The 23466-nt window shown below is 54.0% G+C and overlaps 1 protein-coding gene across 6 annotated transcripts in view; it reads left to right on the top strand.

The window, feature by feature from the left end:
- Positions 1 to 317: 317 nt before the first annotated feature.
- DGKZ (diacylglycerol kinase zeta) overlaps positions 318 to 23466 on the top strand; it is a 42886-nt gene continuing 19737 nt past the window's right edge. For 2 of the 6 annotated variants that reach the window (XM_086677564.1, XM_086677563.1), the window contains exon 1: positions 11572 to 11942. In XM_086677564.1, coding sequence (XP_086533690.1) covers positions 11782 to 11942 — 161 coding nt within the window. In that variant the 5' untranslated portion in view covers positions 11572 to 11781. Of the gene's footprint in view, positions 545 to 9479; positions 9671 to 11558; positions 11943 to 23466 lie in introns of those variants that run through there. The other 4 variants (XM_086677561.1, XM_086677566.1, XM_086677565.1 and 1 more) reach the window with 4 other exon arrangements.

Below are 23466 nucleotides of genomic sequence, written 5' to 3'. Positions count from 1 at the left end.
CTCCGGCTCGGCTCGGGCTCGGGCTCGGGCTCCGGCTCCGGCCGTCCGAGGAGCGCCCCAGCGCGCACGACGCAGTCCCCTGACACCCGCCAAGGGACCCCCGGGGCGCGGGAGGATCCCCGCCGGCCTTCCCCAGGCCCGGCGCCCGGCAAATCGCTGCTCCCGTCGTCTGAGCCCCGGCGTCGGGAGGGACGTGCGGGCCCCAGTGCTCCCCCCACCCCCACCACCAGCCCTGCCCGCATCGCGTCCCCGGGCCCAGGAGGAAGGGAGACTGAACTTTAGCGGGGAAGCCCGAAAGGCCGCAGGAGCCGCGGGAAGAGGACGGCCGCGGGATGGCCGAGGGGCCGGGCGGCGGAGGGCCCCGCGGGGACGGGGCCGGCGGCGGCCGGGCAGCCGAGGAGGAGGTGGTGCGGCGGCGCTGCCGGCGAGGGGAGGAGGCGGAGGTCTCGCAGCCGTGGCCCGTGGGACCCCGGGGCATGGCCGCTGCGCCCCCGGTGGAGGAGCGGTTCCGCCAGATGCACCTACGCAAGCAGGTGTCCTACAGGTAAGGAGAGGGGAGCAGAGGGGAGCGCGACGCTCGGGACCACCCCCCTTTTCGGTCAACATGTACGGAGCACCCGCTGCTTGCTTGGCGCTGCTCTAGGCCCTGGGGATCAGAAACGACCACCAAGGGGTCTCTGCCCTCCGTGTGCAGGGGGAAGGGGGTGCTTCTGGGAGCCCCTCTCTAGGTGAACCGTCCTACTCATCCGACATGGAATTACTGATGCCAAATGTGGACCGGACACTGTCCCGGGCGCTGAGGAGAGAAATAACCAAGACGTGATCCTCACAGACCTCCATCTGCTGAGGAGATCCAGGAGATGACCCCTGGCCCTGCTTCTGGGGGAAAGGGGGGCCCCCTACCGGTTAATAGGCCTTACCTGAACTTTCCTGTGGGCTGACTGTGTGCTGGGCACTGGCTTGTGGAAGTGGCTAAGGCATTCCCTGCCACCAGGGCTGAGACCCTGCTGCCTAGAGATGAAGAAGGAATGCCCTCCCAGAGCCCTTTGCCCCAACAAGTCCTTACTGTCATCCCCAGTGGCAGATTGAAACTTGCACTTTCCACGAATCTTCTTAAGTGCCTTCTGCCTGTGAAAAATTCCCAGCCTCCCTGGTCCTGCCCTCTCTGCCCTGGGGGGTTTCCTGGAGGAATCAGCTGCAGTGGGCCCCGGGGACCAGGTTTATGACTTAGGATGGGATGGGGCGAGGGAGGGCTGCCCATCAAACAAGAGTGGGTAAGTTACACAGAGGAGGGGTCTGAGGAGTGGGTGGAGGGAGGGCAAGGGCAGCCCTTCCCTTCCTCTTCCTCTCCCAGACCACAGCCTCAACTTGGACTCGCTGCCCCACTACACCCTCTAGACCAGAGTGACCTCCTTTGGAGGGTCCAGCAGGGACACTGAGGCATCTGCAGTCCTTGAAGCCATCAGCCTGGTTAGAGAGGATAAGTTTCCTGTCTGTTTACAACCCAGGGACTTGAGATGTGTCTCAGGCTGCCCGGCTTCTCCCTGAGGCTTCTGGGAAGATGTTTCATAAAATTGGCCCAACCCTGGGAGCTTGAAGGGCTTGAATAGGTTATGAGGCCATTAGTCCATGAGAGAAGGGGAGGAAACTTCACCAGCATGAAGTGAGATGCTCAGAATAAATAGGAAGTAAGTTGGGTTCACATGGGCTCTACCTTCACTTTCTGGGATATGTAAGGAGTCAGGGGTCCACTGGGATCCATTTCCAGTTCTTCCAGAACACCAGGCTGAGAGGAGGGCATCAACTGTCCCCTGCCTTCTGGTTGCAGATAGAAGAGCCCCTGAACGTCCCCTCGGGGAAGAGAGAGTACCAGGGATTGATGGGGAATGGACATAGAATATAGAACCCTGGAAGAAATATTAGTCTGGGATCCAGAAGCCTGGCTTACATCTCACTTCTGCCGGTAATTTGCTGTATGTCCTTGAGCTAGACAATCTCTCTGTCTCTGAACCTCAGTTCTTCATCTGTAACATAAGGAGATGACCCCAAGATTTTCCCTGGCTCTGGGGCAGGGACAAACAGCATCTGAAGTTGGAAAGGAGGCCAGAATGGGGTTGAGGCTTAGAGGATTGGAAGTAGAGAATAATGAAAGGGCTGAGATGGAAGGTGTGTGCGTGTGCCCCCCTCCTCACCTCCCTACAGAGGCAATTGGCAAAGGCTGGGTTCCCCCAGGGTGGTTCCTGAATGGAGACCCCTCCACAGCCCGAACTTGAGGCTTCTAGTCATGAAGGATGCAGGGTGACAAACTACGGTTCCTTTCTGCCTGTAAAGGAAACCTCCAGGCCACCTATGTGAGGGCTACAGGAGACAGCCCACATGGGTTCCAGCTGTCACCCCTGGACAGATCACGCAAGGCACCTCCTTACACCCTGCAGTTAGGCCAGGAGCCCAAACTTAGGACCAGAGCAGCACAAGGCATCAAGGCAAGAAGAGCCCCCTGGGGAGAGGGCAGAAGAAGGTCTGGAAAAGCACATGTCCCTTATACCCTTCTGGCTTTTCCCAGGCTGGAGGCTTCCCTCCAATAGTCTCCTGAGCCCAACCCTGAGTGTTTAGGACTTTCTCAAGCATATGGGAGATACTTTTCCTCAAGCCCCCAACTGAGGGGAACCCCAGTGGAATGAGCTGTGTTTCTGGCTAAGCCCTCTCGTGTGGCCTCCACAACGGGCCTCCAGTTCTGCATGGCCTGATGACTTCCTTGTACAGGTTGCTGGGGGCTGACAAGAGCTCAGGCCCACAGTGGCCTTTTCCACATCCTCCGCCTGCCAGAGTTCCATGCGGCTCTGGCTCGCAGATAAACCTCCCACCCCGCTGTGAGGAGTTGCTAAGAAAAGCAGTTGAAAGCCCTTCACGGAGAGAAAAGGCTTTTAGACAGAAACGCGGGGGTAAAAAAAATCTGAGGGCGAGGGGTGGAAACGGAAGCGGGATTGAGGCCTGGCTGTCTCTGACGTAAGTGAGGACGGGGGGCTTTCAGGAGGATGCTAGAAGCTTTTAGGGATGTGATGGCTTCTGGGAAAAGGGTTCCCACAGCCCCATGGTGGGCTGGACGCAGCGCCGGCAGCTGCTTTCGGTGGATGGAGAGATGGCAGGTCTGTGCCAGTAGTAACTCTTGGTGGGCAAGGGAAGTGGGGGGACAGCTTCTCTCTACATCTGGGCTTGAGGAAAAGTATCCATACACTTGAGCAAGTCCTAAGCATCCAGGGTTGGACTCAAGAGACCACTGGGGGGCAGCCTCCAGCCTGGGAAAAGCCAGAGGGGTACAAGGGACTTGGGTTTGGTCTGAAAGGGTCAGAAGATGCACAGCTTGGACCTCTGGAGCTAAGCCCAGTGGTTCCCAAACCAGATCACCTGGGGATCTCTTTTTAAATCATCTCTAAAGCCCTATCCCTGGAGATCCTGCTATATAAGTAGTCTGGGGTTGGGCCCGAGCATCTCAACTTTAAAAACCCCTCCCAGGTGATTCTGGGGGTGAAGCAGGTTTAGAAACCTGTGAAGAAGCCGAAGAAGAGAGGTAACATGTGAGCCGAATCACGGGGGTGTGGCTGGCAAGCGGCTCCCCTGTGCTGGGCGCTCTTGTGGCCCCAACAGGACCGGGAAGGAGGACCAGTACCTCTGTCTATAGTTCTGGCCCTGGGCCAGGTACTGTATGAGATGGAGGTGTGGGACACTGTCCTTTCCCTCGCCAAAAGTATGATTTGGTACAAGGCCGAACAGTAAATATCTTAGGCTTTGCAAGCCATACAGTCTCTGTCACTCTGCTCTGCCATTGTAGCACCAAAGTGGCCACAGACAACTTGAAAACGCATGAGCATGGCTGCATTCCAGTGAAACTTTATTTATAGACCCTGAACTTTAAATTTCATATCATTTCCACTGTCACAAATATTATTCTTTTGCTTTTTTTCCAACCGTTTAAAATTGTAAAAACCCTTCTTAGCTCACAGCCATCCAAAAACAGGCAGCAGGCCGGATATGGCCCATTGGCCACGGTTTGCCAATCCCTGATCCAACAGATAGATGGGATGGGACGGTAGGCACTGAGAATTGACCTGGACACTGGGCAAGAGGGCACATGCATTGCACCAATAGAGGCACTGCGGTGCACATGTATGCAGTCTTTGGGGTCAGAGAGACTTGGGTTCGAATGCCAGCCGGGCCCTTCCTAGCTGGGCAAGTCACTTTTACCTCTGACCCTGTTTCCTCACATGGAAAACACGAACAATAATACCCACACAGGAGAATGGCTGGGAAGATTAAAGAAGATAAGAGATGTACAAGTTAGAAGGCCTTTGGGCCTCTATAGCTGGACCTCTGGGGGAGGGGGGTGTCCAGGAAGGCCCCTGAAGGAGGTTGACCCTGAGTGATGGTTGGGTAATGAGACCTGGGAGTGGTGGAGTTTCCCGGAGACTAAGCAAGAACTGAGCACGATGCCTGTCCCAGACTACAGTCCTCCCCCGACCCCCTCCGTCCCCAGAGAAGGGTGGGGTGGGGAGGAAGCGACTGGAGGCGCCAACTGGCAGGGAAGGGTGCCCCTCCTGTGGGCATGGGGCTGCGGGTACACAGCTCCTTGAGGGAGGGCCACCTGATCCAACTCTCCCTGCTGCTATTTACCAGCAGCTAAAAATAACCCTGGAGTGACAGGGGAGATGGGGCCGATTTGTAATTTAAATAGCAAAAGAATAAAGCAAGGAGCTGCAAGAGATCACATTCTGTCCTGAATTAAAAATGCAAAAACCGGGGGCAGAGAGCTGAGCTGGAGCTGGAGGAGGGGGTCCCGCTGACAGAGGGAGCTGGAAGCGGGGAGTCTATCCATTTTCCTTCCTTTGGGAAGGGCAGGGACAAGGCCCAGCCTGGAGATCCTTCCTCCCCTCAGGGACCTGAGACTCTTGCTGACTAGTGAGTCAAAGGCCAAGGAGGGCAGTGCCTAGAGGTGGGGCCAGGCACAGTGCAGGGATTGGGATCCCAGAGAGAGGGGCTTATCCGGTCCTGTTTTGGCACATAGCATTTGGGACATACCCCCCAGCAGCTCATGCCCCCTACCCCCCACACCAGGGGAGCACAAGCCATTTGGGCACTTTGGAGGGAAGCTGGGAGGACCAGTTTGAGCACAGCCATTTGAACAGGTGCTTCTCTGGTGTGCTGCTGAAAATGTAGCCCAAGGGCCAGGCATCAGGACGCCTGGGTCAGAGTCTCAATGTTGCTTCAATTTGTACAATTTCAGAACAGAGCATTCAGAGAGGCCCCTCAAGGTCCAGGTCCCAAGGACAAGGGTTAGCGAAGGCTAGGAAAGGCTTCTCCTCAAGGATATATGAAGTGGGTAGGGAAGGCATTAGGACTAGATTTGGCTTCTGGTGAGCTCTACTGTGTTTGACCAGTGTTCTTGGCCTAGAGATATTTGCAGAAGGAAAACAAAGCAGGATTCACGGAGTAGGTGGGGGCTTGAAGGCTACTGGACAGTTCACCCCAAAGCCCTTTTTACTCTGTCAGCCTTCCGAGGGCCTGGGCTTTCATCTTTAGGGACTTTTTTCTTTTGGCTCTAAGTGCATCTATCCCCAGGAGGGGGTGATAGGACTGGAGGCATGAGGACTGAAGGGTGCTTCTGCAATCAGGGCTTATGACCCAATACACGGGGGTAGGAGGTTTGAAGGGCAGGAAGTCTGCTGACCCTGCCCTGGGGGCTTGGCTACAGTAGGGGTGGGAGGGAGCTCCTTAGGGCAGATCCAGCTGACCCAGAATAATGGAAGAACCACCCAAGCTCCTCTCACCTCCAGCCTGGGGACCTGGGGTGTGCCAAAGGACAATTTCCGAGAGAGATGGTGGTTTGAGGGACCACCCTTGACTGCAGAGCGCCAGTCCTATACCCACAGCTCTCTTGCCCCAGGGGGAGAGGAACCCAGCCCCTCCTCCAGATTTCTTCCTGCACACCGCTTTAATGAGCCTGCCCAGAAGGGGTCTAATCAAAGTTCCATCTGTCACTAGCCAGTGGCAACCTGCAGCCCCACTCAGGTACATCAGTCTCCTCTGTGGGGGCAGAGGCCCAGCACCTGGGCAGAGGCCAGGGAGCAGTAGGTATTTTGGGCTCTGGGCTGCTCCCAAGGCCCTCAGCAGGTACCTGGACAATAGGCTTAGCTGCTGAGGAGGGATTTAGATTCAAAAAATTCCCTGTGCCTCACCACAGCCACTAGTGCAAACAGGAAGCCCGTCTCCCTCCCTCTGCTCAGCTTCCTCCCCTCACTTCCACGGGAAGTTACTGAGCACACATACTGTGCACCCAGCACCGACCTAGGAGCAGCACAGGGTCCAAGAATTTTGCAAGGAGACAAGACTGATGTGCACACAAGGTCGCATGACATAGGAATGTTCTTGGGAACAGAAGTGAGTGTCAGAGATAAATCAGTGGGGTGGGAATGCTGGCCCTGGGTCAGCATTCGAGACTTAGGTGTTTATAAAATATTTGTCATATGAATGGATAAGTAAAAACCTGGAGGTTGGGAAGGAGATTCAAATGAAATGAATCAGAGCAGACGAGATTTTAGAAATCATCTGGTCCAACCTAGAGATGTTAAGTGACTCACCCAGAGTCACACAGCAAGGGCTGGAGTTTGAACCAGTGGATTCTGTGTCTGGGGCTCTTTTCACCTTCCCGCTTGTGCTTCTTGGGCTTGGGTTTTGAAGGATGGAGATTTTGATTGGTCAAACATTACGGGCAGACAGGGCAAGGAGAGCACCATAGGCAGAATGGATTGGCAAGGGTGAGGGTGGCATGTTAAAAGAAGTGTGAAAAAAAGAGAGAAGCAATGTTTATTGAGCACCTACTGGGAGGCAGGCACCAGCGTGGTGTGAGCTGAGAGAAAGTCTCCACAGGGAAAGCCTGGACAAAGAGGCAAAAAAGGAAGGAACCAGAGCATAAGGAGCCTCGAAGGTCAGGCCAAGGAGGCTGGCTTGGCTGGTTTTGAGAGCAGAGGCTGTCCAGATCGTGGGTTGAGCATTTCGTGCCCTGGTACATTTCTTTTCCCCAGCTCCCAGTTGCTCATCCAGGCCACTGAAAGTAGAACACCTCACCCTCTGGGGCCTCAACAAAGCCCAGAATAATTTTCTTACCCAGATTCCTCTTCCTGTGTGTATCTGGGTGGATTCTGAGGGGTCCCCAGCTCCCCAATGCTGGCACATGTTGTCCTAGCAACTGCCAAGGGCATCCTCCCCAGCGCTGTGCACCTGTCCCTTCCAGCCTCATCCTCTCCAGCCCTCCTGGGAAGTATTGAGCTTGGAGGAGCACAAGTCCAAGGGGATCCTGGTCTCCCAGTCAGGATTGCTCTGCCTCTCAGAGCCTCCAGCCTGTCCTGCTTCCCCTCAAGAGTCACATTTCCTGCTCTCTGCTGTTCCAGGTCTGCCAGAAGCCTCAGACTAAAAACAAGCCCTGCCCCATTTCCTCTGTTTAACTGCTCGAGCTACTTGCAAAATCCCTGGGAGAGGAGGACATGACATGGCCCTGCAACAGCCTCCTTCTAGAATAGGCCTTGACCTGGCTGGCAGTGTCTCTGATGGGCCACAGCATACAGGACCTGCCTTGAGGGATTCCGAGATGATGGGTTCGAGGGAGAACTGCTGGAAAAAGGGGGTGCCAAGCCTCAGAGTAATCATCCGGCTATGTCTCAACCCCAGAGAGGCAATGGGATGTCTTATTTAACGATACAGACTCTGGGGTGAGCTTCTTAATTCTACCACTTACCAGCTGGATGACCTTGGACAGATGAGCTTGGTAGCTCTGTGCCTTGGTTTCCCCATCTGTAACAGGAGGAAAATAACAGGAGGATAAGTTTGGTACAAGGGTTCAGAGGTTTCTGGCACAGAAATGTCCAAGAAATATTAGCTATTATTTTATCAATGCTGAGTATTAATTATTCATGATATGGCATGATTTATTAAATAAATATTTATTGAGAAATATGTTCCAGTCATGAGGTCACTACAGCACCAGATGGAGGTTTCCCAGAGCTGGGATGGCGTTGTGTGCATTCCTGTGTCTTCAAGTTCTGTAGCGTAAATAGTGATTGAACTGAACTGAACTGACACCCTTTCTGTCCTCGAGAAATTTACAGCCTTTCTGGGGTAACAAACACATAGAAAGCTCAAGAACAGTGTGATTAAAGAGCAGTGTGATTAAAGAGTGTGATAGAGCAGTGTGATTAAATAATGCTTGAGGAAGAGACGATTTCCATCCCAGAACCAACTTTAACGGTAAAAAGTAAGAATATTCCTTACTATTCATTTACTAAATCTTCCCGATGGCCTCAAAGTCCAGCAGGCCTGGTTGCTATCCTTCAGACACATCAAGTACATTCCTTACTCAGGGCCTTTGCTGTTTCTGTTCCTTCCACCCAGAATGCTGTTCTCCCAGATAGTCACGTCGTCTGCTCTCTCGATTCATTTCGGTCTGTTCTCAAATGTCACCTCCTCAGAGAGGCCTTCCCTGATTTCCTACCTAAGTAGGAGAACTCTTTCCTCATCAAATTCTTTCCCCTTCACTTTGGCTTCTTTTTTCTATATAGCACACCCAACATTATGTCATGTATTGTTTGTTTCCTACGTGTCTTCCCCACTAGAATCTAAGCTCTGTGAGGTTAGAAGCCTGTTTCCTTGCTCACTGCTATATGGTCTGATATAGTGCTCGATGCATAGAAGATACTCAATAAATATTCACTGAGTGAATTAATTTGTAAACCCTTTACCTCTTATTTAATCCTCACCAAGCTCCATGAGCCCAGTTATTACTATTGCCCCCCTTCCATCTTACAGATGAGAACACTGAGGCCCAGAAAAGCTCCGAGATATATATTCATCAGTTTTTTTGTTTCTATCCCACCTTACTCCAGAAAGGATTTAACGTGACCCAGAGAAGTAGCCCTCTCTGATCTGATTCAGCAAATGACAGGAACGGACCATGAGCCCACATCTTCTGACTCTGTTCTGGTTACTTTTCTCACTCCACCGCTGTCCCGTGTGCCCACCCCCGGTCTGATGCTGACAGAAGTGTTAAGGAGAGAGAGGTGTGTAGGGGCCAGGCACTGCCCACCACGTAGCCTCATAGTTGTGATGAAGAGATCTTAGCAGGACCAAATGGTGACGATCCGAGAGGCTGAATGGAGAGGAAGGCCAGACTGAGGTTGAGGTTCGGGTTCCAGCCCAGGCAAGCCAGGCGGCTGAGTGGCAGCCTCTGACTCCGGCTGTCTCCTGGCAGCTGGGCTGGGCTTGTCCTCACCTGCCTGCCTCTTGCCCTCCCATGCAGCCTCTCTTCCCAGCCATTCTCCTGCCCCAGTCAGCGGAAGGCGCCTACAAGGCCCGTGGTCCTCTTCTGGGGCAGCCCGCTGGCCTCTCGCAGGCCCCCCCCCCCCCCACCATCAGGAAGTGCCGAAAGAGGAAGAGAGTCGCCGGGCAGGATGAGCGTACTGGGGGCTGGCCACAGAACCGGGGGAGGCTGCGATGAGGCCACAGCTCTGGGCCCCGCGGAGGCGCTGGGGACAGAAGAAGGGGAACGGCCGGGGGCACTGAGGCAGATGTGGCGCTACCGTTCCTGGGACGTGCCACAGATCCCAGCAGAGGCCCCCCAGACACAGTAGGTACTCGAGGTGGCCCGGGAATGGGCATAGCAATGTCTGGCCTTCTCTGAGTCCTTTATCTGTGGGGGGGGGGGGGTGGCAAAAGTGAGGTTACCCACCCGTTGTCCAGAGGCTCTGCAGAGGCTCAGCAAAGGGCAAAGGGTTCTTGACAGGGTGAGGGGAGTTCTCATGTTTGAATTGCTGGGAGGCAGTGTGGTGGGAGGCTAAGAGTTGAGCGAGCTAGTAACAGGAGGATCTGGGAAGCACAGCCCCCACAGGAATGTGGCGTTGGGTGTTGTAACGCTGTGTGCAAACTCCGTGGGGTCTTCAGCTGCCTCCGGTCTGACACTGTCAGAGCTTGGGGTCAGAACCATTGGGAAACATCCTCAGAGGGAACCATACACCCCAGGAGGACAGTGTCAGACCCATTTGGGGATTTCACTGCCCTCCTCCTGGCCACCCTGGCACCTGTGCTGGCTGGAGGGCTGGTACCCCCACCTCCCTGGTCACACTTTCTCCGGGCCTACAGGAACCTTGAAGGACACTGGAAGAAGTTTCTGAGCTTCTGGGCACTGGTTGTTTCTCAAAACCACAGGTTTGCCCCGAGCATTGGTTATATGTGGCCGGTTAAGGCTGGAAAATGGGCTGCCAGAACCCCAGAGAAGAGGGTGAAAGTGAAGGTGACACAGGATGTGGCTTTGCAAAAGGAGTGCTAGCAGAAACAGCGGGCAACTGATGTGGGCATCGGGGTGACACAGTTTGGGAGGAAGAGGACCGTGTTCTCCGGATTCCTGGCCTCCCCTTGTCAGCCCTGTGGGGACTGTCAGAAGCTGCCCCAGCCATTGATTCCCAAGCACGTGTGCTGGTTGTGCCACCCCAGTTGACTGCTCTGGTTCCAACTGCTTTCCTCGTCTCTGTAGGGGGACAACCTCTGTTGCCTTCGGGGGTGTGTTTGCAAGGCATATTTCTGGGTGAGTGATGTGTGTGTAAGAGGGATGTGGCAACGTGTAACTGTTGTCCTAGGGGGTATTCGTGAGTAGGAGAAAGATGTGTACGTCCTCTGTGGGTGTGTATGTTGGTGAATGAGAGTGTGTTCCTTGTATGTACGTATGTATGAGTGTGTAAGAAGTGTGCAGGTGACTCCTGTAGTGTCAGAGATCTACAGGATCCACTGGGTATTGTGTTGGGAGAACACTGTGTTAGGAGTGTGTGAAAGGGTTGGAAACAACTGTGAATAGCTGAGGAGAGATTAACTTGTATGAGAAACGTGTATGTTCTTTGCTGGTGTGTGCCAGGGTCACGAAGTGACTTTGGTCCTTGGTATATATATCTGAGTGTGAGGGGCTGGGGTGGGAAGTGTTAGCTTAAGTAATGAGTGAGCCTAAGTGTGTGTGAGAGGCGTGTTTGTTCTGTGTATGGGGAGCACTGTGTGACTTCTGTTCCTGGGGGGTGTGATTTGGGAGAGCCAAGGGGGTAAGTGTGAAGACGGTATGAGTGGTTGTGAGTGGGCACAGGGGGTGCAAGAGAGGTGTCTATACCGGTGTGGCTGTGGGGGGGGGGGTGACAGCTGCCCTCGCGAGTGTTCACTTGTGACTATGTAGGTTGTTCGGGGAGGGGCTACGGGGAGGAAAAGATCGTGTGCGTCTGGCTGCGCTCAGCGCGGGCGTGTCGGGCCGGAGGAGATAATGTGGGATCCAGGCGGACCAGCCCGGGGATGGGGAGGCGGGGCCCCCGTGCCCCCGCGCCCCCGCCCCTTCCTGGCCCCGCCCCCTCCTGGCCCCGCCCCCACCGGGCCTCCGAGGCATGTTGCGGCGCGGCCGCTGGCCGGCAGAGGGCGCCGCGAGCCGGTGCCGCCGCGCAGCCGAGGGGGCGTGCTCGGCGACGGGCAGGCAGCGGCCCGGCCAGCTATGCGGGGTCCTGCGGCCACGGCTGGCGGCACTTCCTGGAGCCGCGGCGGCCGCTTCCCGGGCACCTGGGCGTGGGACGCGGGGGCGCGCGGCGCGGGGCGGGCGGAACGAGGGCGCGCCATGGCCGCGGCAGGAGGCGCGGAGCCGGCGTGCTGAGCCCCGGCCGCCCGCCCGGCATGGGCGTCTCCCGCGGGCCCGCCGCCGGCCGGGGCTAGGGCCGGATGGAGCCGCGGGACGGCAGCCCCGAGGCCCGGAGCAGCGACTCGGAGTCGGCCTCCGCCTCGTCCAGCGGCTCCGAGCGCGACGCCGGTCCCGAGCCGGACAAGGCGCCACGGCGCCTCAACAAGCGGCGCTTCCCAGGGCTGCGGCTCTTCGGGCACAGGTGAGCGCGGCGGCGGCGGCGGCGGGGTGGGCATCGCGGTAGCGGGCGGATACCGCTCCTGGCACCGGCAGGCGTCCCTCGGCCGTCTCGGGACTGACACCGAGTGGAGGTCTCCCCCGGGCACCGGCGGTACGGACTGACTTGGGTTGGCTCCGCGTCAGGGTCATCCCTCAGCGTCCCGGTACTGGCACCGCACGGAGGTCTTTCCCAGGCACCGGCAGCTTAGCGTGCCTCCTCTGTGGTACCGAGGCAGGGTCAGCTTCCAACTTGCCTGCAGGGAGAGAGAAGCACCTAAGCCCCTTGGCACCAGCAGGTAGGGCCCTCATGGCCGGCCGCTCACCCCTTCTTGGCACTGAGAGAACAGGGCCCCCTCCGAGCCTCCTGGCCACAGTGAGGTGGGGGTCACGCCATCACCCTCCTCCCCTCCGCCCCCCGGGCCTCGGTGGGGCTGTTTGCCTACCATCACTGCATGACATCTGCAGAACATGGCCTCTGTTGATACTGTGACAACACATGGCTGTCCCAGAGCACTGGTTACTGAGCTAATTGCTCATCACTTTAAGTCTCTCCCTGGGATTGGGGGGTGCCTGGCCACCTGTGTTCTATATTGCTCTTAGTTGGTGGAGAGACCCCAGTCTCTACCTCTGCTAGGCAGTAGGCATCTCTCCCCCTACCCGCTTCCAGCCCTTGCTGGGAAAGGGATGGGGTGGGCTGCAGTCTGGAACGTGTGCTGGCTGTTCAAGCCCCAGCCTGCCCCCTCCACCGGCACACCAAATGTCATCAGCAAAGCCTGGGACAGGGCTTTGACCAGGACTCTGGTGAGGAGCTGGGGAGGGGTGTGGAAAGATTGAGTGCAGGCAGCTCATGGCATGTGTACCAGTGTTGGCTTGGAGCCGCTTCCAGCCATGCAGCCCTGGTGTAAGGTGAGGGAAGGTGGGGGCCCATGAGTATCCCACCTGGCTCCCTGGGCTTTTTCTTAACTGACTCCTGCCCTTCTCCAATGGCTGGGGAACTTGCAGCCAATTAGCTAAGGACCCCAGAGCCAACTCAGGCTGGACTCTGATCACTTGGAGCCTGCCCAAGGCCTCCCTCTCACTTTTCTTTGGTTGCCCAGGCTTCAAGGCATTCAGCACAACCCCCTCTCTCTGAGCTTTGCCCTGATCCTTCCCGGGGTAGACTTTACCCACCAATAATGTGGACAGTTTTCTCCTATTGTGCGGGTTGGCGTCCCTGTAATGCTGACCTATGCCCTCTGCCAGCCTTACCCTGGCCAGGGCCCTGTTCTTTGTATCTGTGTCACCAAGCACACCCAGAGATCAGGATTCTCACACTGGCAGATGGAGCTCTGTGGGCTCTTGTGAAGCCACACAGGCTTCAATGTCATATAAAACAGGGCAGGGAGCAAGGCTTTTCGTACCTCTGTTTTGTCACCCACAGCCCTGCAAGATGGAGCAGTTTACACCCAGCTCTGCAGGATGTAGTCTCCAGTTTTCGCAGGCTCCGGAGGGGGAGGGAGGGGCTCCACCAGAGGCTTCCTGTCCCTGCCCACAGGGTACCAAGCGTTGAGTTCTTGTGACCTGTGGCTGTGCCGGTTCTGAAGGGCACAGGTTTGTGCATGTAGAGGTGAACTTCAGGCACATTCAGGAGGAAGAACAAGAAGCAAGAAAATCAACAAATACTTTACATAATTCTCTAACATAAGCAGAACAGGTGTTATTTTTCCATTTTTATAGATGAGGAAAAACACGGGCTTAAGGAGATAAGTAGTTTGCCTAGAGTCACATAGCAAGTAAGAGGCAGAGATAGAGTTGTAACTCTAGTCCAGAACCCTTTCTCTATACCAGGTTCCTGAACAAAACATCACAATGACCTAGGGAGCTTTAGGAAATTCAGATTCCTAGATCTTATCCTTAGCACGCCTGACTCATCAGGTCTGGAGGTTGGGCCTGGGTGTTTTTTAAAGCTTCCCAAGTGTTTCTAATGTGCTACCAAGTTTGAGAACCACAGTATTACATCACTCTGGGGATGGTAAGTGATCTGATAGGCTGCTTAATAAGAAGGAAATCAAACAGCACCTCTGGAAGCATGTAAGGAGTGTCTCTGCATAGTAGCACTGTGCTGGGGGCACTGGGGCATTCAGAAATTAATGTATTTGGAAAACCAAGTAGAGTCAGGGAGAGGGCAGTGGAGGAAAAGACCTCCCTGATAGTCCTGGGAACTCCCGAGAATCAGATGCCCACTGAGGCTGACCCCCACCCCTTGCTTTGATTGGAGGGAGGGGGCAAACATTTGGAATAGTGCACTTGCCTTGGGCACTGCCCCTTTAATGTTTTTTATTTGGTCCAGCCACGTTCGCTGGTTGCCCATCTCAGGTAAAGGTCCCGGTGCCCCAGCTGAAGCCAGCGTCCCCGTCTTTTCCCTAGGCTCCGTGCTCATCCTTAACCAGGCTCTCGTGCTTCTCACTGGGTTTCCGCCCTCTGCATTCACCCTATCCTGTTCCCCTTCCATCCAGTCCACACCTTAGAGCTTGGGGCTGAGGGACCTGCTAAGTGAATTGTCAGTGGCTAGAAGGGAGGACCGAGGATAACAGATTGCTGGTGACTGCTAAAGCTGGGTTGGGAATTCTGCATTCGGATCTTGGCTCAGTGGTTGAGTTCTATAATCGGCACTCTGCTGTGGGCTTGGGAGGGGTAGTGGTGGTGTATGGGCCGCGTGTTCATCATTCCTGATCTGGTCAGGTACAACGGTCTCTGAATGACAGCCTCTTTTGCATCTTCCTTAATGAGGCTTGTCCTTGAAGCCCATCTCAGACCCCTACAACTGGCTTCACCCTCTTGAAACCTGGGGAGCAGTTAGAGTCCCTTCTCTTTCAGCGCAGTAAGACAAAAAGCTAGGCCATGATCCTCCCAAGCTCCATCCCACCTTATGGGTCCTTGCTGGGAACCATCAGCCCCTCCTGGAAGAGGAGGTTATAGGCCCTGCCCAAATCCCAGAGCATATGGGTTTTCTTCCCTCTGTTCTTACCCTTCAGATCCTATTGGCCTAAGGGCGGGGGTGTGGTCGGTCAGAAGTGAGAGGGAAGGTGACCCTGTCTCCTCCTCATGGCCCACCTGGAGAGAGGACTCACTTATCCTCTGGCTCCGTCCCAGCAGCCTGACCCAGGACAGGTCACGCAGCTTGTGGATTAACTGGTTTTGCACCCCAGGGGCATCAGAAATTACCTGGCACTTCACACACCTAGACGTAAAGGAGCCTGGGCCTACAGAGCCCCTGGGAGCCTGATCATTGGCTCTGCCAATGTCATTCATTCCCAGAGGGCAGGAAATGCACCTGTGGAACAAGTTTGAAACAATAGGTCCCATTCAGAGGTGATGCCGCATGGTCCAGAAGTCCAGACTGGTAGAGGGTGCCCATTGGGGTGCCTGAGCTGGAGTTTGGGTTGATTGTGCAGTGGTTGGGGAGGCACATGTTGAGGGATGCCTCATGCAGAGGCGAGAACCCCTGTCTGTGGCACCAGGATATCTGGGAGCAGAGGAACCTCTTTGAGTTGTTTGTCTTAGGCTGATGCTGGGAGTGGCCCAGGTGTCCAGAGGACCAGGTGCAAGCTAGGGTCCCTGGGTTCCTACCAGTTTGAGAAGAAAAAGGGACCCCAGTGGCTGAGCTGTGCATCAGTTCACCCCATTCTGCCCACCCACCATGCAACATTGTGTGCCATTGTGGATCCATCTGAGGTTGGGAACCAGGATAGGACTCTCACAGTCTTCCTCCGCTGCCACACACCCACCAGAGTCTCTCTGGCTTACAGGTCGGGGGAAGGGTTGGGCGACTCTTGTCATTTTGTCTCCTGCCATACTCCCAAAAGGTCAAATCTCAGGATACAGAGCCACCCAGCTGGCAAAAGAGAACAGGAGAGTGTGTGTCCTCCCAGGCAAGGACAGAGAAAGGACTGAGTGACCCTAGTCAAAGAAAGCCTAAGTCCTGGGCAGCTGGAGGTAGGGGAAAAAGAATCAGACTCTCCTCAGCTTCCTGGAGACCTCTCCAGAATTCACCAGTCATCCCCCAAGCAGAGGAGGAAGTGAGTGGGCATATTGGCCCTGAGGCTTGGCCTGTGCTGGGCTCTAGGTGAAGCAGGGGTTGGGTCCCTATATCCCTACGAAGGCAAGAGAGAATTTTAAGGTCCAGAAGCTGATGGGCAACTTGTCCTTGCAGTATTTCTGTAGCGACACAGGGGGGCGACAGCTACCATTGTGGAGAGGGTGGTGGGAGGGGAGATTCTCCTTCCAGCTAGTCCACTTGTACCAAACACCTGCTTTGGGTGGACCCACGGATACCTCCTACTGGCGAGTTACCTGCCACTCTGGCTGCCAGGGCCGAGCCAATCAGAATGAGGCAGAGGGCAGGCTAGGCGGGAGCTTTCACATCACCTGGCCCAACCCTCCCTCTCCCTAAAGATTGAGGCCTGGTGATGTGGCCTTGACTGGGCCAGAGTCTCACAGATAGCTAGGGGTTACCTGGGACTCCAACACTGGTCCCCTAACCCCTGTATCATGTCAATTTGTACCACAGCTCAGGACCCCAGAGTCTTCCTTGCTTTCTGAGGAATCCTCATCTGGTGCCTTCCAACCTGCCCTCCTCCCTTCCCCCTCTGCCTCTCCTTCTGGAGGCTGCCACTGCCACCTGAGCAGTTCTGTACGTCAGCATGGGAGGCAGTGTAGATGAGAAGAGGGAGCACCTGCCTCTAGGCTCACCAGCTCTCCTCGTTCCTGGGCGAGATTAGTGGGTGCACCTCTGGGTGCTACCAAGCACTCATTTCTTGCTCCCCAGAACTGCTTCCTCAGTTTCCTTTGTGGAGCCCCTGATACCCTTAGGTATCAGAACTGCCTCCATAGTTCTCAACATGGGACCCGCCTGGCATTCTAGTCACAGGTATGAGCCTTGGAAGGCAGTTCTGAGTGGGAAGAGTGGACAGAGCAGTGACCAGATGCCCTTGAGGAGCAGTCTGTCATTGATCTTTGTTTTTTCCCCCCTTCCTCAGTTGAGACACCAGGGACTTGTTTAGGTGATGGAGAGCAGGCTTGAGTGAGGTCCAGGGCTCCGTGGCTGAGGGAGAAGAGGGGGAAGCTGAGGATAGGAGCACTCCCACCCTCCCCTCCCCTCCCCTGCATCCAGGTGAGTGAGGCACCAACTCATCTTCGGCAGAGTTAATAGACGCCCGAAGCCTGTAAATCTATCCGGTTCGTGTAATCCTTGCAACACTCTTGTGGTTGGCTTTATTCCCATTTTACAGATCAGAAACAAAGGCTCAGAGAGGTCAGAGGCCTGGCCCGGTATCACACAGCTCCCGCTGGATCTTTTCACAACATAGGCCACCCTACCTACTAGCACTCTTTTCTTCTGTTTTATTTTCCCATCTCCAAACTGGTAGAGCCTATAAAGGGGTTTGAGCGCTCTGTAAGATTAAGAGATTTTTGTCTGGTATGGGAGTGGAGTGAGACCCATGAGATGTTCTTTTCCTAGACCCCAAGGGAGAACTGCCACCAGGACCCTAGCTTCAAGGCTGGGTGGGAGGACCCTTGGTAATGGGACTATGGGAGTATGAGGGAGAATGGGTTGTAAAAGCAGATTGTCATGTGCTTCCTGGCTGGGTGTGGAGTGGAGGGGCAAGTCTGTGATCTTTTATCTTGCTTTCAAAATGCAGGTTGCAGAAGACTCGAGAAATTTTCAGAGGAACCCTTGATATTGCCCTGAGGTCACTGGGTGGCCTGCGGCCTGTGGCCTGGGGAGAGGTGCTAGGGAAGAGAGCACAGTGCACTGGGTCTCATTTGTACTCAGCATCTCACGGTGAGAGGTCTGAAGAGAGAAGGGCCCCAGAGCCCTCTCCCTCCCTTTCAGAGACCTCCTCCCCCTTGCGCCTGGCACAGTGCCAGTCCAGAGCTCCCACGTAGAGGCCTCTCCCCTGCCAGGGCTGAGCCCGATCACAGCACATGCCAAAATAGCTGTCTGGGAGCCTGGGCCTGCACCACCCACGCCCCGGCATCAGCATCTCGCGGGTTAACAGCTTGCCTGGCTCTCCGCCCCCCCTTCCCCAGCTTGCTGACATTTTACTAAGGCGGGGGTGGTTGTGAAAGGGAGCAAGCTGGTTCCTGCTCCCCAGCCCACACAGACACCCCACTGACACAACCTGCCACCCGCTCACCCTCCTCTGGAAGACATCCTCTGGGGGGAGACCTTCCGGCCCCACAGACATGGGGTTCCTACCATGAGACAGTGAAAAGGACACAGCTGGGGTTCCATGCCACTGTTGACACCCATACATGGAAGACCCAGGGTGACCTGAGAGAGCTGTCTTTTTTTTAGAAATTATTTTAAAACTCGGGGCACCCAGAGGGCTCAGTCGGTTAAGCATCCGAGTCTTGATTTTGGCTCAGGTTACAATCTCATGGTTCGTGGGTTCGAGCCCCGTGTCAGGCTCTGTGCTGGCACTGTGGAGCCTGCTTGGGGTTCTCTGTCTCCTCTCTCTCTGCCCCTCCCCTGCTCACTCTTTCTCTCCCCCAAAAATAGATAAACATGAAAAAAAATGTATTCTAGGGGCACCTGGGTGGCTCAGTTGGTTAAGTGTCTGACTTTGGCTGAGGTCATGATCTCACAGTTCATGGGTTTGAGCCCCACATTGGGCTCTGTGCTGACAGCTCAGCCCAGAGCCTGCTTTGGATTCTGTGTCTCCCTCTCTGTATGCCCCTCCTCTGCTCACACTCTCTTTCTCTCTCTCAAAATTAAATAAACATTAAAAAAAATTTTTTAATTTATTCTATTAAGAAATTATTTTAAAATCTTTTAAAAAGTACAAATTATTTTATAATTAGAAAAGGGGCACCTGGGTGGCTCAGTCAGTTAAGCATCTGACTCTTGGTTTCAGCTCGGGTCATGATCTCATGGTCGTGAGTTCAAGCCCTGTATTGGGCTCAGTGCTGTCAGTGAGCAGCCTACTTGGGATATTCATTCTCTCTTTCTCTCTCTCTCCCTCCTTCCCTCCATCCGCCCCCCCTCTCTCCCCCCTCTCTCTCCCTCCTCTCCCCCTCTCCCCCTCCCTCCCTCTCTCTCTCTGTCTCTCTCAAAATAAATTTTTAAAAAAGTACACAGAATAGCATAGCACCTACCACTTAGTTTGGTGAAATCTTATCACTGTGCCATGTTTACTTTAGATAGAGATGGGAGCCCCATGTCTCCCTCCTCAGAGGAAACCACAATCCTGATTTTTTTTTTTTTGATGTTTGTATTCTCGTGTCTTTTAAAATTTTTTCCTGCATAGGCATTTATCCACAGCAACATATAGTACTGTTTTGTGTAGTTTTGCACTTGATTTAAATGGTATGCTGTACATATTCTGAATTTAGGTTTTTCTCTCCAGGTTGTTTTGGAGATTTAACCATTTTGAAACATGAGCTCTGATGAACCCATTTTGATTCCTATATACTATTCCTTTTTGTAACTGTATGGCAAGCTGTTTGCCCGGTACCGTCCTGATGGACATTTAGGTTGTTGGCAGTATTTTTGCCATTGCAAGCAATCCTTCAGAGACTATTCGAGTACACAGCTCCTTGTGTGTTCAGTCTACCAGCGTGTGGTTACAGAGTGGTGTTATCTTCCACTTAGATAGTGGTTGCCAAGTTATGCTCCAAAGTGGTTGTCTTAATTTTTAGGCCTCTGGAGTTATTTCCTTTCTTTAAAGTTTTGGTCAACTGAAAAACTGGTTACAATGAACAAGCTTTCAAGCTCCCATGAGGAAGACAAGGTGCATTTTATCCCCGTTTATCAGATGAGGAAATTGAGGCTCAGACACGATAAGAGACTTGACTTGAGGTCCTCTAGCTGGTCACATGCAGAACCCCTCTGGACCTTTGAGTCTATAAACCCTCACAAAAGTTCTGTCTCCTGCAACCTTTCAAAGAGATTTTAGACACAGTATCTGCCTCAAAGGCAGGAAAAACCCCCTCTGTGTGGTGCATGGAAGCAGGGCAGGGGGCGAGGGGGTGCTGGGGCTGACAGGTGATTCTGAGATCTTCTAGGGGGCGGAGGAGGGAGCAACACAGACAGAAAGCTCAGAGAGGGAGTTAAATTTTGAATGAGGGATACGGCATAATGCTGCTCTGGCAGATGGGGAATGGAGACCTGCTACAGATATAGGAGAAGGCAACAAGATGGACCAGTCACGAGGGAAGAAGGACTTGGGGGCCAGCGGAGAGACATATCAGCAATCCCATCTGGGCTCAGTTTCAGTGTGTGCCTCTGAGACACAAAAGCTCAGCCCAAACCAGCAACTCCCCCACCCAGTGCTGGCAAGAAGGCCTCAGGAGCTGGCCAGCCTCTGGGTCGCTGTGCCTGAAACCCTTTGCTCTCAGTTTAATCCATGAGACTAAGCCTGGACCATTCACTTTTTCCTCCATTCACTCATCAAACCACGTCCTGCACTTCTAGACCCTGGGGATGCAATTATGAGCAGTTCATGGTCCCAGAAGCTCACAGTTTGGGGGGTGAGGGGGAAACAGATTTGCGGACTAGCGCTGATGGCCGAGAATAACTGAGGGAGGGCCTGAGCGTGGGAGCTGCTAACCCCCCGGGAGAGGGGGCTGGGAGGAACTTTCCACCAGAGCCCATGTCTGAGCCAACTCTGAAAAGACAAGAGGAAAAAGATGAGAAAGGTCACTAAGCAGAAGAGGGGAGTGGTATTCCAGATAGACTGCTGGGTGCCAAATGCACAGCCACAAAGAGACCTACTAGACGTAGAGAGAGGGATTTCAAGAATGGCCCTAGAGCAGAGTCCGGGTTGGAATCCCAGCTCTGCCACTTACTAGCAGCAGCCTGTTTGACCACAGGCAAGTTATCTCATCTCTTTGTGCCTCGGTTTCCTCGCTTGTGAAAAGGAGATAATAATACTGTTCCTTTTTATGAAGTTCAATGGGTTTATATTTGTAAAATGCTTAGAACGGTACCTGGCACAGAATGAGTTATGTATCTGTCAAATAAAATGTAAAAAGTACATGGGGCGCCTGGGTGGCGCAGTCAGTTAAGCGTCCGACTTCAGCCAGGTCACGATCTCGCGGTCCGTGAGTTCGAGCCCCGCGTCGGGCTCTGGGCTGATGGCTCAGAGCCTGGAGCCTGTTTCCGATTCTGTGTCTCCCTCTCTCTCTGCCCCTCCCCCGTTCATGCTCTGTCTCTCTCTGTCCCAAAAATAAATAAAAAACGTTGAAAAAAAAAATTAAAAAAAAAAATAAAATGTAAAAAGTACAGGAGAGATGGGAGAGGAGGCTGAGAAGCCATTTGAGTGCCAGGCCCAGGGCTTGCATTTTGCCGAGCTGAGAGGGGAAGGCCAATCAGGAGCAAGTGGACACTCTAGAATGAGCTGTGGTACCTGTGGGAGGACGGCTTGAGGGAGGTGGCCCTCCAGGAATGGATCAGTCATTGATTCCACAGACGTTTCTCCAGAGCTTGCCAGGAGCCCGACCCTGAGACAGGACTTGGGACGTGAAAGAGAGACTGAGGAGCTTTAGCGAGGAGCTCGGAGCTAGAGCCCGAGCCCAGCCCCCAAGCACCTGAGTCATTCCTCTCCCCTCCTTGCCCACCTCCCTCATGTTGGCCAGTCCTGCTGTCCAGGTTTCGTAAGCAAAGCCACGGAGAGCATGGAGTGGGCAGTGGTGCCTAGCCCAGAAAGGGGCCTCGGCTGTCGCTCTTTAGGTCCTCTGGAGGAGGGGAAGGTAGCTGCTGAAAAAAGGCTGTTGCCATCCCGTTGCGCCCAACAAAGAGAAGTGGCCTGGGCCAGCCCGGGCCTTGTGGTCAGGCCTTGGGTGCGGTACCCGAGGCGGAGGAAGCCCTTCTCTTCCCTTATGGCTCTCACCCCTCCCCCACGGAATTCCCTTTTCCTTCCTCCTAAGCTGATCAGGGGTAAACACTGGACTCCCTGCCAGGCACTGTGCTGGGCATGCCCAGATGCACTAGACCTGGCCCCTGGCCCCCACGAACTTGTGGCCTGGTGGGTGAGAGGAACGAGACATGTGGATTTGAAAGAATTAGGGCTTCCAGGTCCAGTGGCAGCAAAGCCAAATAAGAAGTGTGAAGTTACCAGTGGGAGTAATGAACTCTTGGCTGGGGCAGCTGTGAGCAGGTGGGATTTTGATATAAGGTGGGAAGGGGCCAGCATTCCAGGCAGAAGCTCACAGCAATGAGCTCGGGCACAGCCAGACTGGGGGACACAGAATATAGGTTGGCTTGGTTAGAGCCCAAGGGTTTGTGTCAGGGCGTAGGAGGCTGAGTTAGTGCCATACAGCAGAAGCCACATTTGCTAGGCCTGAGGATTTGGAATGCATTCTGAACCAGTGGTTCCCACAGTATGGTCCTGGGGACGCTCTAAACCCTTCCAGAGGATTGGTGAGGTCAAAGCTGTTTGCATAATAATACTTTCAGAGCCGCTCTGGTTCATGCCTTTTTCACCCCGTTGATGTTTGTACTGATGGTGCAAAAGCAGTGGCAGTGTAAAGTGGCTGGAACTTTGGCACGAACCAAGGCACGGCCCGGACGTGAACTGGAAGCCATTGTATTCTTCACACTCACAACAACAACAAAAAATGCAGTAGGAAGTATTTATTTTATAACACCCAGATCCTTCGGTATACATCTTTAAATATTCCGTGTGAAGAAATGTGAAGTGTACGTTAAGGCACTTTTGCTGCGAACTGGACTACGATGGTCGTCTTGAAAAGCTGTTTTGCGGGGCGCCTGGGTGGCTCAGTCGGTTAAGCGTCCGACTTCAGCTCGGGTCACGATCTCGCGGTCCGTGAGTTCGAGCCCCGCGTCGGGCTCTGGGCTGACGGCTCAGAGCCTGGAGCCTGTTTCCGATTCTGTGTCTCCCTCTCTCTCTGCCCCTCCCCCGTTCATGCTCTGTCTCTCTCTGTCTCAAAAATAAATAAAAACGTTAAAAAAAATTAAAAAAAAAAAAAGCTGTTTTGCTGCTGAGTTGCGAGCTGTACTAGTTACAGTTTTTAAGGAACACCATTATAAGGGCATCCGGGTGGTTCAGGCCGTTAAGTGTCCAACTCTTGCTTTTGGCTCAGGTCACGATCTCACGGTTTGTTAAGTTCGAGACCCCAGACCCTGGCCGACAGCACGGAGCCTGCTTGGGATTCTCTCTCTCCCTCTGTCTGCCCTTCCCCTGCTCGAGCTCCCTTTCTCTTTACTTGACACCTGACCAAAAAACTCTTCAGACTTGGGTGTTTGACATTTTCTCAAAAATGAATGTAGTGAGCTCGTCACTTCAAAACCATTATCAGGATCTGTTGCTAATGATAAAATTTGAGCCTTTGGAAAGCAAAAATTAGAAATCTTGTATCCACTGTCTAGAGCCCGACAGCTTCCTAGGACTTTACTGATGAGACCAGTAGTGATGTTAGCAAGTGTGATTTCTTGATTTTGTGTAAGGAAATGTGTCAAAATTTGGAACGTCTGCATAACTCAGTAAAATATATTTTCCAAT

This window comes from Puma concolor, chromosome D1 (genome assembly GCF_028749965.1).
Source record: "Puma concolor isolate L17-30 chromosome D1, mPumCon1.1.hap2, whole genome shotgun sequence".
Classification (NCBI taxonomy): domain Eukaryota; kingdom Metazoa; phylum Chordata; class Mammalia; order Carnivora; family Felidae; genus Puma; species Puma concolor.
The sequence above is the reverse complement of the archived record's forward strand: the minus strand, read 5'-3'. Positions and strand labels throughout refer to the sequence as shown.